At 52.7% G+C, this 10,682-nt stretch overlaps 1 protein-coding gene and 1 long non-coding RNA gene across 4 annotated transcripts; both read left to right on the forward strand.

Annotated features, from left to right (window-relative positions):
• Positions 1 to 1,146: 1,146 nt before the first annotated feature.
• On the forward strand, positions 1,147 to 3,009 carry LOC114612216. Of its 3 annotated transcripts, none has more exons than XR_003709950.1 (3): positions 1,147 to 1,552; positions 1,987 to 2,380; positions 2,957 to 3,009. It is a non-coding gene; the product is annotated as an uncharacterized LOC114612216 (long non-coding RNA). The 3 variants fall into 3 exon arrangements; XR_003709952.1 differs by having other exon boundaries at positions 2,964 to 2,993; XR_003709951.1 differs by lacking the exon at positions 2,957 to 3,009 and adding an exon at positions 1,868 to 1,888 and having other exon boundaries at positions 1,990 to 2,829.
• A 1,025-nt stretch (positions 3,010 to 4,034) lies between these two features.
• On the forward strand, positions 4,035 to 9,172 carry Cdk9 (cyclin dependent kinase 9). Its single transcript, XM_028757023.1, has 7 exons — positions 4,035 to 4,231; positions 4,683 to 4,764; positions 6,265 to 6,355; positions 6,728 to 6,894; positions 7,013 to 7,184; positions 7,341 to 7,489; positions 8,286 to 9,172. The coding sequence occupies exons 1-7, from the start codon at positions 4,140 to 4,142 to the stop codon at positions 8,649 to 8,651; spliced, it is 1,119 nt and encodes a 372-aa protein (XP_028612856.1). The 5' UTR covers positions 4,035 to 4,139; the 3' UTR covers positions 8,652 to 9,172.
• The last annotated feature ends 1,510 nt before the right edge of the window (positions 9,173 to 10,682 follow it).

Genomic DNA, 10,682 nt, shown 5'->3' on the forward strand with positions numbered 1-10,682 from the left:
AGAAATGAGTTGCTCCAAAGAACCTTTCTAAACAGGTCCCCTTCACTCTCCACCCCCTCTTCTGCTCCCCACCCCCATCCTTTCTTTTCTACTACCTCTGGTGGGTGATGGGCTAAAAGGAAGGTTAAAGCATCTAAGAACCATCATTAAAAATAGGTTTTGAAAAAATTAAAGTTACAGAGATCCATCAGCCTCTGCTTCTCAAGTGCTGGGATTAAAAGTGTGTACCACCACTACCTGGCTATAGAGGTCATTCTTATTCAAACTAGGTAATGTCAAAAGCTGGAGTTCAGTTAGTGGCACAAACCTTTAATCCCAGCATTCTGGAAGCAGAGGACAGAGAATCTTTGTGAGTTCAAAGTTAGCCTAGAAAAACACTCTAGCCCGGCAGGGGTGGGACAAAATTAGAAAGCACTGCTAGCCATAGTGACACCAGAGCTGAAGCAAGAGGGATGCCTGGAGTTCAAGGCTCAGCCTACACTACTCAGTGAGCACCAGACCAGCCAGGACCTGTCTCAATCAAACAAGAGCTGGAAGCAAATGGGAAGCCTGCAGCTGACCCTGGGCAATAGCTCTGAAGACAGGGGGGATTGGGAAACTGTGAGTTCGAGGCCAGCCTGATCTACAGAGTGAGTTCCAGGACAGCCAGGGCTATAGAGAAACCCTGTCTTGAAACCCCTCTCGACTCCCAAAAAAGAAAAACACTCTAAGGTTTTATTTTTTATTTTTTTATTTTTTGAGACAGGTTCTTTTATGTAGCTCTGGCTGACCTGGAACTCACTGTGTAGACCAGACTGGTGTCAACCTCACAGAGATTCACCTGACTCTGCCTCCTGAGTGTTGGGATTAAAGGTGTGCCATACCTGGCTTTATTTTCTTCATTTTTTAGACAAGGTCTCACCGAGACTCTAAACTAGCCTTGAACTTACTCTTTAGCCCAGACAAGTCCTGAACTTTGAACTTTCTGGTTTCAGTTTCTTTAGTAGCTGGGATTCCAGTTCTCTGCCACCAGGCCTGGCTTCCGTAGCTGTTAAATGACCATGCAAGAGACTCTCTTGAGGGGTGTCATCAGCCAGCCAGCCAGTCAGCAGGTGTTGACAGAGGCTGGGTCACATGCTGGGCCTTGGTGGTTTTGACAATCCACAGGAAGCAAGCATTATTTGCAGCCAACAAAGCGGTGGCTAAAGTGTATTTGAAATGGCTAACTTCTCTCTGGTTCCCTCCTGGATTTACCAGTGGTGGAGAACCTGAACTTCAGGACTGGGCACTCTAACAAAGCCTCCAGATCACCACTGCTTCCCTGTGGAGGGCTGAGGGCCCATGACTCTGAGGAAGTGACTGGAAGATATCAGGGCTCTTGTTGGGGGCAGAGGTGACAACATCACAGGAAACCTTGCTAAAGCCTCTCTGCCCACAGGATATGACTTAGGGAGGGCTCATGAGGCACCAACTATGGCCTAAAAATCTGATAGTAGCATCCACACAAGCTCTGGAAAGACCCTGGCCGTCAGCGCTACTGTTACCTGCCACATCTTCCATGCGCCCGAAGCAGGTGAGACCATGCCCAAGTTTTGCCATGGTTTTATGCTGAGTCCAAATTGGAAGGAGCCTTGACATAGGGAACTGCTGGGAGTTCATGCCAAACTTACCAGGTTCAAAGCGAGTGTGGCCACTAGCTGGCTCTGTGACCATGGCCATCTCACCTGTGAGTGTCAGTGTCCTTATGTGCAGTGTCCCTGCATACAAGTGACAATAGAAATAACTCCTGTACAGGGCCAAGTGTAGGACGTAGCCACGTTCTGTCATTGCATGAATGTAACTACTCTCTCCTCCCCCTGGTCCCCTCCCCCCCCACTTCTTGTTTCAGATAAGCAGTATATCCATGAAGGTAGGCTCTAAGTCACTTCCTGGCATGTGGCTTCATCTCCTAAAGCCCTGGCCGGCTCTATGGAGGGTCTTGAAAAATCTCCCTGGCCCTTCCCCCAGCAGGTACTCTTGGACACGAAGGCCACTGAAACCATTCCTCCTTCCAAGAACCTTCAGGCCCAGACAATGTGGGATAAAACTAGAAAGCACTGCTGGCCATAGTGATACCTAGAGCTGAAGCAAGAGGAATCCCTGGAGTTCAAGGCTCAGCCTGGACTACTCAGTGAGCACCAGACCAGTCAGGACCTGTCTCAATCAAAAAGAGCTGGAAGCAAATGACCCTGGGCAGTAGGGTTACAGCTCTGAAGACAGGAGGGATTAGGAAACTCAAACAGAAGGGAGCTTGCAGGACCACAGGCCCAGGAGGTAAACACTGGAAAGATCGGCTATGTCACGCACAGAATTTCAAGACCGTAGAGGGAAGCATAGAAGACTTCAGAACGATCTGGAGCAGGTCTGTGTGGGACCAGTGAAGCCAGGCTGGGGCAAACAGGACTCGGGGTCCATCCTTCCGAGGGGCATTGGTGGAAAAGAGGGAACAGATTGAGAAGGCAAAATGACAGCTTTGTGGATTTCTCTGGAGGCTCCTGGGAAAGGTGATTTCGGAAAAGGGTAGGACTGGAAGGGCCTTAGGGTAGACAGTGGTTATCCAGCCTGCATAAGGCCGGCAGGTCTTAAACACACTAATAATGAGGCATGACAAACTCTTCATAACTGGTAGATCCAGCCAGCCTTATCACAGTGAGACCAGGAATAGACAACCTCTCATTTCTGATCTGCGATTTCTTTTGTAAAATGAGTTAGTGAACCCAGTTCACTGGCTTGGTTCAAGATTCAACCAGAACGCACAGCGTTTCCCTCTTTCTCCCTCTCTCTCTCTCCCACCCCCCTATTGCTGTTTTTCCTGCCTGTCCTGGAACTCACTCTGTAGCTCAGGCTGGCCTCGAACTCAGAGATCCACCAGTTTGCCAGGTGCTGGGTTTAAAGGAGTGTGTCATCACGGCCCGGCTCACGCCCAGCATTTCAAAAGCACACAGGAATGCCGGTTCAACGTTAACAATTTTGGGGAGGATTGACTCAGGACAGACCAGCTTCGGCGGCGCAGCTCTGTGAAGGAAGGTAGTAGATCCATCCTTGCCTTCCTGACCACACAGGATCTAAGGTTTAGGCCTGAGCGTTGCTCGCTCGCCGCCCACAGTGTCGCCGCGCCCCCTGGCGGCCGTCAGTTGCCATGTCAACGGCGGGTGGCTGAGACGACGAGGCGGCAGCGGCGGCAGTTCTCTTCCCCGGGCCTCAGGCCGCTCCCTCAGCACCTCCTGCCTTCGCCTCACCGGGAGCACACTCCCGGCCCTGGAAGAAGGGCCATTCTGTGGCAGCTGGCAATAGGGGGGTAAACTGAGGCGCGCAGGAGGGCGCCGCAGGCAGGTGTCTAGTGCGGAGCCCCACCTCCAAAGGCAGAGGAGGGGCTGCGAGAAGTGACGCGCCGAGGGCGGACGCTGGACTGGGAGCGGGAGGGCGGGAGGCGGCGGCAGCGGCAGGTGCGGCTGCGGAGGGTGGGAGGAGGAGGGAGGGGGCGGGCGGAGGGGGAGGGGAGGCCAGGACGGGCACCTCCCCCTTTATAACGCGCCCCCTCCCGGGCTCTCGGGCCGCCTCCTCGTCTGCTCTTCCTATCTCGCCCCCTTGCCCGTCCGCCCCGGGCCGGGCTTGGCCAGGGAGCCTCCGCCCCCAGGCCTTCCCTACCACCCCCCCCACCCGCCGCCCCGCGCAGCCCTGCGGAGGCGGCGCCGTCGGAGGAGGAGGAGCAGGGCACTGCGGCTGGCCCCGGATCGGGAGCCAGAGCGGCAGCAGCTTCGGCAGCAGCACGGCCCGAGCCAATGCAGCGGGACGCACCGCCGCGAGCCCCAGCCCCAGCGCCACGGCTCCCTGCGCCCCCGATCGGGGCCGCCAACAGCACTGGCGGCGGCGGCGGAGGCGGGGGCAGTGGCGGCGGCGGAGGCTCCACTGCAGCTCCGGCTCCCCCTGGCCTCCCGGGAACTACAAGTCCCAGGGGGCCTGGCGGCGGGCGGAGACCGGAAGAGGCGGGCTCGGCACCTCGAGGCCGGAAGTGGCCTTGGAGGCGGAAGTGGCGCGGCCGCGGAGGGGCCTGGAGTGTGGCGGGACCGGGTGCGGCGGGAGCTGCGGCTGGGGGCGGCGGCGGCGCTCTGGAGGTGGCCATGGCCAAGCAGTACGACTCAGTGGAATGCCCGTTTTGCGATGAGGTCACCAAGTACGAGAAACTTGCCAAGATCGGCCAAGGCACATTCGGGTAAGATTAGGCCGCGTGGGACCGGGAGCCCAGGACCTGCACTTTCCAGGGCCGACGTCGGATCGCTCCCGGCCCGGGCCGAGGTGGTCCGGAAGCTTCTATTTCTTTGGTTGTTGCCTGATCTTGCTAGGCGGCGCCGCTGACGCTCCCGGCTTAACCGAGCGGACTGGCGGGGAGGAGCCTGAGGCCCGTGATGGGGGTTGGGTAGGGGTTGCTGAGAGGAACTCGGAATGTGAGCGGGCACCTCTGGGGGACGAGTAGGGGCAGTGTAGGAGTAAGAGCAGAGGCCGGGAGAAGGACAGAAAACACGTGTTGTGGAATAACTGCATGCGAGAGTTGGGGCCGCACCCCACTGTGTGTCTGGTCTCCCGATGCTCCTCTTCGCGTGGGGGAGGGGCGGCCCCTGCGGAAATGTCTGATGGGTCCCTTGGGTCTCTCTCTGTGCCTGCAGGGAAGTATTTAAAGCCAAGCACCGTCAGACGGGCCAGAAGGTGGCTCTGAAGAAAGTGTTGATGGAGAATGAGAAGGAGGGGGTGAGTATATGGACCACTGGGCAGACCTTCTAACCTGTCCTGGTTTCCACACTGCTATTCCAAAGGTTTTGTGCTGAGATTCCATCTAGTAGTTTTTGATTTTCTGTGTAACAAGAAATCTGGCTTTCCACTTAGACTTTTGAGTTTTTGTGGCAAAGTTTGGTGGGAGCCAAGTGAGGGATCCTGTGCGTTCTGCTCAAAAAGCCAGCTGCACGGTGACTCTAGAAGTTGGATCTTTGAAAACTTTCAGCTTAGCTTAGCGTTTACCTTTGTTTCTATGAAGGAACAATTTGTGCACGGGCGGTTTAAAAGGCAACTACACTTAAGGTGGTGTTCTGAAGCATGTTCCTGTCAGCTTCAGTACAGCACTGTCTTTGTAAGGAAAGAGCTGTTTGTCTTACTTTGTGCTTTTGGGTGCTTTGTTTTCTGGCATGTCTGTACAGCATGCTTGTCCTTACCTGAGGAAGCCAGAAAGGTGTGCTAGGCTGCCTTGGATCATTTGGGACAAGAGTTAAAAAGATCTACCGTGTGCGTGCTGGGAATTGAACCTGGGTCCTCTGGAAGAACAGCCAGTGTTGTGGTGTGTGGGTGTGTGTGGGTGTGTGGGTGGGTGTGTTTCCCTGAAACAGGGATTCTACACAAGTTTCATTTGTTTGATACAAAATTCCTCTGTACTCCCAACTGTATTGGAACTCACCTTTTGCTCCAGGCTATCCTCAGACTCACAGAGGATCAACTGCCTGTGGCTCCTGAGTGCTGGAAATAAAGGCCTGGGACGCCACACCTAACCATAGCTGGTTTCCATAACCATTCAGCTATCTCCAGCCCCAGGAAATTTCTTGATCTTAACCCTAAAGTTGCCGGGCAATGGTGGCACACGCCTTTAATCCCAGCACTTGGGAGGCAGAGGCAGGCGGATTTCTGAGTTTGAGAGTTCGAGGCTAGCCTGGTCTACAGAGTAAGTTCCAGAACAGCCAGGGCTATACCGAGAAACCCTGTCTCAAAAAACCAAAAAAAAAAAAAAAAAAAGTGTTAGTGCCAAAGACTTTATCCCTATTTGGGTTGTCTAAAATAAATTCCTAGCCCAACATAGAGGGTTATTATTTATAATCCCAGCACTTATGAGGCTGAGGAAAAGAGATGGTTCACAGACAAGTTCAAGGCCACTAGATGGCAAAATCTAGCAGCTCCTTGAGATATGTGTGTGTTTGTAACTTATATTTTGCAAAGGCTGGTTACAGATACATTTTTTTCCTCCCCTTCCCTGCCTTTTGAAGCAGGAGCTCAACTAACCAGGCCAGCCTTGAACTTGGGGCAGTTCTGGTGTCCCTTTGACTCCTGATACTGGGATTGGATTCCAGATGGGAATCATCACACAGAACCGATATTCTCACATGCCTTTCAAACTCTATCCCTCAGTATAGACCACAAACACGCACGCCAGTTCCTTGGTCTGGTGCACTCTCAATTTTGACCACTTCCTCTTTTTCTCCTCCCTAGTTCCCTATCACAGCCTTGCGGGAAATCAAGATTCTACAGCTCCTGAAACATGAAAATGTGGTCAACCTAATTGAGATTTGTCGAACCAAAGGTTTGTTGCTTGGCTCTTGGAAGAGGATGAAGCTTAAGGTTTTGCTTGTACTCCTACGGTGCCTGAGACACAGACTTAGCACACAGCTTCCCTTTTGTTTTGGTTTGGTTTTTTGGTTTGAGATGGTTTCTCTGTGTAGCCCTGGGTGTCCTGGACCTTGCGCTGTAGACCAGGTTGGCCTCAAACACCCACCTCTGCCTCCCGAGTGCTGGGGTTAGAGGTGGGCATCACCACAGACCATCCAGCTTCTCTGATCTTTCTTTGTTGGATCTTTCTTTGATGTCTGTGGGTTGGAAGGCTGGGATTTGTCTGTGGAAAATGAGTTGGGTGCAGGTTTTTTATTTATTTTCTCCCCTTCCCATTCTGCATCAGCCTCACCCTATAACCGCTGCAAGGGCAGCATCTACCTGGTGTTCGACTTCTGTGAGCATGACCTTGCTGGCCTGCTGAGCAATGTGTTAGTCAAGTTCACATTGTCTGAGATCAAGAGAGTAATGCAGATGCTGCTGAACGGCCTCTACTACATCCACAGAAACAAGGTGAGGGCTGGGGTTGGGAGGGCAGACTGGGGCTTCTTTGCTCTTGTCTGCTGTGTAGGTGGGGCTCCAGGGTACTGCAGAAACCGACCGAGCTCTCTCTCCTGTGTCTGCCCTGCAGATCCTGCACCGGGACATGAAGGCTGCCAACGTGCTCATTACCCGGGATGGGGTCCTAAAGCTGGCAGATTTTGGGCTGGCTCGTGCCTTCAGCCTAGCTAAGAATAGCCAGCCCAACCGATACACCAACCGTGTGGTCACATTGTGGTACCGGCCTCCGGAGCTGCTGCTCGGTGAGGACTCCCGAGCGGGCAGAGGGGGACGGGGCCGGGTATCTACCTGGCCACAGCCCCCATTGCCAGGGGCCTCTTGAGCCATCAGCCCTGGGACATGGAGTCTCAGGAGGCCCTCGGGCTTAAGTGGCACTCCTGGTACCCTCTTTTTCTCAGGAGAGCGGGACTATGGCCCGCCCATTGACCTTTGGGGTGCTGGGTGCATCATGGCAGAGATGTGGACGCGAAGCCCTATCATGCAGGGTAATACAGAGCAGCACCAGCTTGCCCTCATCAGCCAGCTCTGTGGCTCCATCACTCCAGAGGTGCGTAACCAAACTGCGTGTCCTAAGGGCTGCAGAGATACAGGTCCCTGTGGCCAGTAGTGGAGAGTGAAGTCCTTTCTGGAGAGGAAGCTGATTGGTGGAGGCCGTAGGCCGCTATTCATAGTCGTATGGTGCTCACTCTTAAGCCTGTTAGTTTATGGACTCTCTTGCTGTGGCAGAGTACCTGAGAAAAACAAAAGCACCAAGATTCATTCTTGTTCAGAAACTTTCAGCCTGTGGTTGTTTAGCCTTTGCTTTGGTGCAGATATACTGCTAAATGTCATGGCAGAGTCCACTGGAGATGGGGTGTGGTCATGGCAGGGAGGGAACAGAAGAGCAGGGTCCAGTGTGTGGCTCCAGCACACATCCGTATGCCTCAGAGAAGACTTTTTCTTTCTTGGGTGGTCCCCCAAGTTTCCACCACCCTCCAATAGTACCATCAGCTGGAGACCAAGCTTCAGCACAAGCTTTTAGAGACTTAAGTTTCATGGGGGTTTTTTGGTTGGTTGGGTTTGTTTGTTTGTTTGGTTGGTTTGGTTTTGTTTGGTTTTTGTTTGTGAGATAGGAATATGCCTGAACAGGGGCTGGCACATTTATTCCAGGTAACTTGTGTAAGGTGTCCAAGCTCTAGGAGGGTGCTACACCCGGTGACTATTGCTTTCAACTTGAAGACATCTGATTGGAGGGGAGGTTAGGGGCCCTCTGGGAACAGTTGTTTGAGAAATCCAATCCCTTGGATATCATCTTAGATAGCATTCTTCCTCTAACTCCATTCTCTCCCCAACACCTCTCTTAGGTGTGGCCAAATGTGGACAAGTACGAGCTGTTTGAAAAGCTGGAACTAGTCAAGGGCCAGAAGCGGAAGGTGAAGGACCGTCTGAAGGCCTACGTACGGGACCCCTACGCTCTGGATCTCATTGACAAGCTGCTGGTGCTAGACCCTGCACAGCGGATTGACAGCGATGACGCCCTCAACCACGACTTCTTCTGGTCGGACCCCATGCCCTCTGACCTCAAGGGTATGCTGTCTACTCACTTGACGTCTATGTTTGAGTACCTGGCACCACCACGACGGAAGGGCAGCCAGATCACCCAGCAGTCCACCAACCAGAGCCGAAATCCCGCCACTACCAACCAGACGGAATTTGAACGTGTCTTCTGAGGCTGGCGCTGGCCAGTGTTGTTCTTAGGTTGGGGTGGATTGCTTCCTTTGCTCTGTGACTTGCATGGAACATGTGACATGATGGGACGTTTGAGATTTTTCTCCTCCAGTGCATGTTCACTCCACCCTGGCACTGGGAACAGCTGCCTGAGTGAACTGGAGTGTTGGCTGTGAGGGTGCTGGGGCTATCCTGCCTGCCCCTCTCTGGAGGTCTCAGCATGGACGAGAAGTGAGGTGGGAAAGGCTCACCCACCGTGACTTTCTAAGAACTCCTTGTATGATGGGAGGAAGGCACAGGTCCCTCACCATGCCCAGCCCTTCCTCTGGATGAGAATTTGAGGGACAGAGGCACCTCCAAAATGGGCTGCTTTTGGTATTGACCTTAGGAGCGTGGGGCTGGTGTGAACTCTTAGTTCCTTTAAAAGGAGAGTTTTATTTTGTTTTGTTCAGTTTAGAGACATTCCTGGATGCAGTTTGATTGGTTAAATTAAAAGTTGATTTATTTTTTTTTTTCCAGTAAATGTCTGCGTTTCCTGTGTTCAGACCCTCCCTCAGCTAGAAGCTAGGGTTTGGTTAGCCATGGCCCTGCCAGCCCTGCTTCTTTACCACCTAATACTCTAGATGTCCAGGTGTGCCCTCTCTGCCTCCTGGGTACCTCCCACTGCACTCCTCACACCCCTAGAAGGCATGTCCACAGTGCCAAGTGTCCTGTACTTGGTGTTGGGAAGTGTCTGTTGTATGCTGCAGCCTTAGTAAGCTGCTGGGCCCGGCCTGCTTCGGCTCATAGAGCCTCAAACTGGACTCATACGCAGGGACTGCGACTTGGAGTCACTGGAGTGACAGAGAGTAACAAGGGCTTGGGGGAAGCAGGATAGAAGTGACCAGAGCAGGCAGGGGCATGGGTTGGGAGAGGGGATCATCATGACACAGGGTGTGGACCCCGTCAGGACTAACCTAGGTGACAGATTCCCCAAGAGTTTTAGTAACATATCAAAGCTGGCTGAAAAGGACAATGTTTAGTCCATTAGCTCTGGGAGCTGGGTGTCCAGAATTCGTGGTGAGTTGGCAGAGTTGCTCCCTGCTGGAGTTTTCTGTGATAGTCAGTCTTCAGGTCTCTCCAGCTCTGGTAGCTGACACCATACTTGGCCTGTGTTTTTTGTTTTTTGTTTTTTGTTTTTCTCTGCAGGCTTATACTCTGTATTCCTGGTATCCAGGGAGGCCAGAAGAGGGACGATTCCCCTGGAACTGGAGTTAAAGGTGGTTGTGAGCTCCCATGTACATGCTGGGAATTGAACCAGTGTCCTTTGGAATTGCAACTAGAGCTTTTAGCTACTCAGCCGTCTCTCAGCCCTTTATTTGAGACAAGCTGTTGTGTAGCCTAGGATGTCCAGAACTGCAGACCTCCCTGCTCCTTCCTTTAGGGAGCTAGGATTACAGGTGTGCACCACACTCACACATCAGTCTTGACTCTGGAAACACCCCTCAGCATCCTCTTTGTTTATGTACCTATGGGGACATTTGTTGTTGAGTTTGTGGCCCAGGATAGCCCCATCTTAGTTCTGTCTGTAGGGACTCTTTCCGTGAGGCCACATTCCTAGGACGTGATTGCAGAGGACGTCATTCAACTGGGTATAACTAGAAATTAGAACAGTGTTTGTTCTACTAACAGGTTTCAAATGCTCAGTAACATGAAGACAAATGAGTCGAGCTGTTCTGTTTCAGAATATCTTCCCTGAAGTATTCAAGGGATTCAACCCTTTGCTAGAGATGGGACCTAGAACTGGGCAAGTGCTCTACCACTGAGCCATGCCCAGGCTCAGGGCTTGTATTCACTGACTCAACAGCTTCCCGGAAGTCACTGTGTATAATGGATCTGTTGTTGGATTCAGTGCTCACCACAGCCTACATGACTTTCTCCAGCTGCCATTTTCCTGATGTGTTTCATGGCCGGGAACTCAGGCTCCTGTAGGTTCCAATTACTCTGATGGACTAGGTTCTGTTGAAAGTGAAGGGCTGGGGAGATGGCCCACT

The sequence above is a fragment of the Grammomys surdaster genome, unplaced genomic scaffold, assembly GCF_004785775.1.
Source record: "Grammomys surdaster isolate TR1022 unplaced genomic scaffold, NIH_TR_1.0 126133, whole genome shotgun sequence".
NCBI classification, from domain to species: Eukaryota; Metazoa; Chordata; class Mammalia; order Rodentia; family Muridae; genus Grammomys; species Grammomys surdaster.

Excerpts from the sequence above, each read along its gene's own strand:
- Cdk9 (XM_028757023.1), top strand. The coding sequence starts at position 4,140 with ATGGCCAAGCAGTACGACTCAGTGGAATGCCCGTTTTGCGATGAGGTC. Across the intron at positions 4,232-4,682 it reads ATCGGCCAAGGCACATTCGG|GGAAGTATTTAAAGCCAAGC; the intron begins GTAAGATTAGGC and ends CTGTGCCTGCAG. Across the intron at positions 4,765-6,264 it reads TGGAGAATGAGAAGGAGGGG|TTCCCTATCACAGCCTTGCG; the intron begins GTGAGTATATGG and ends TCTCCTCCCTAG.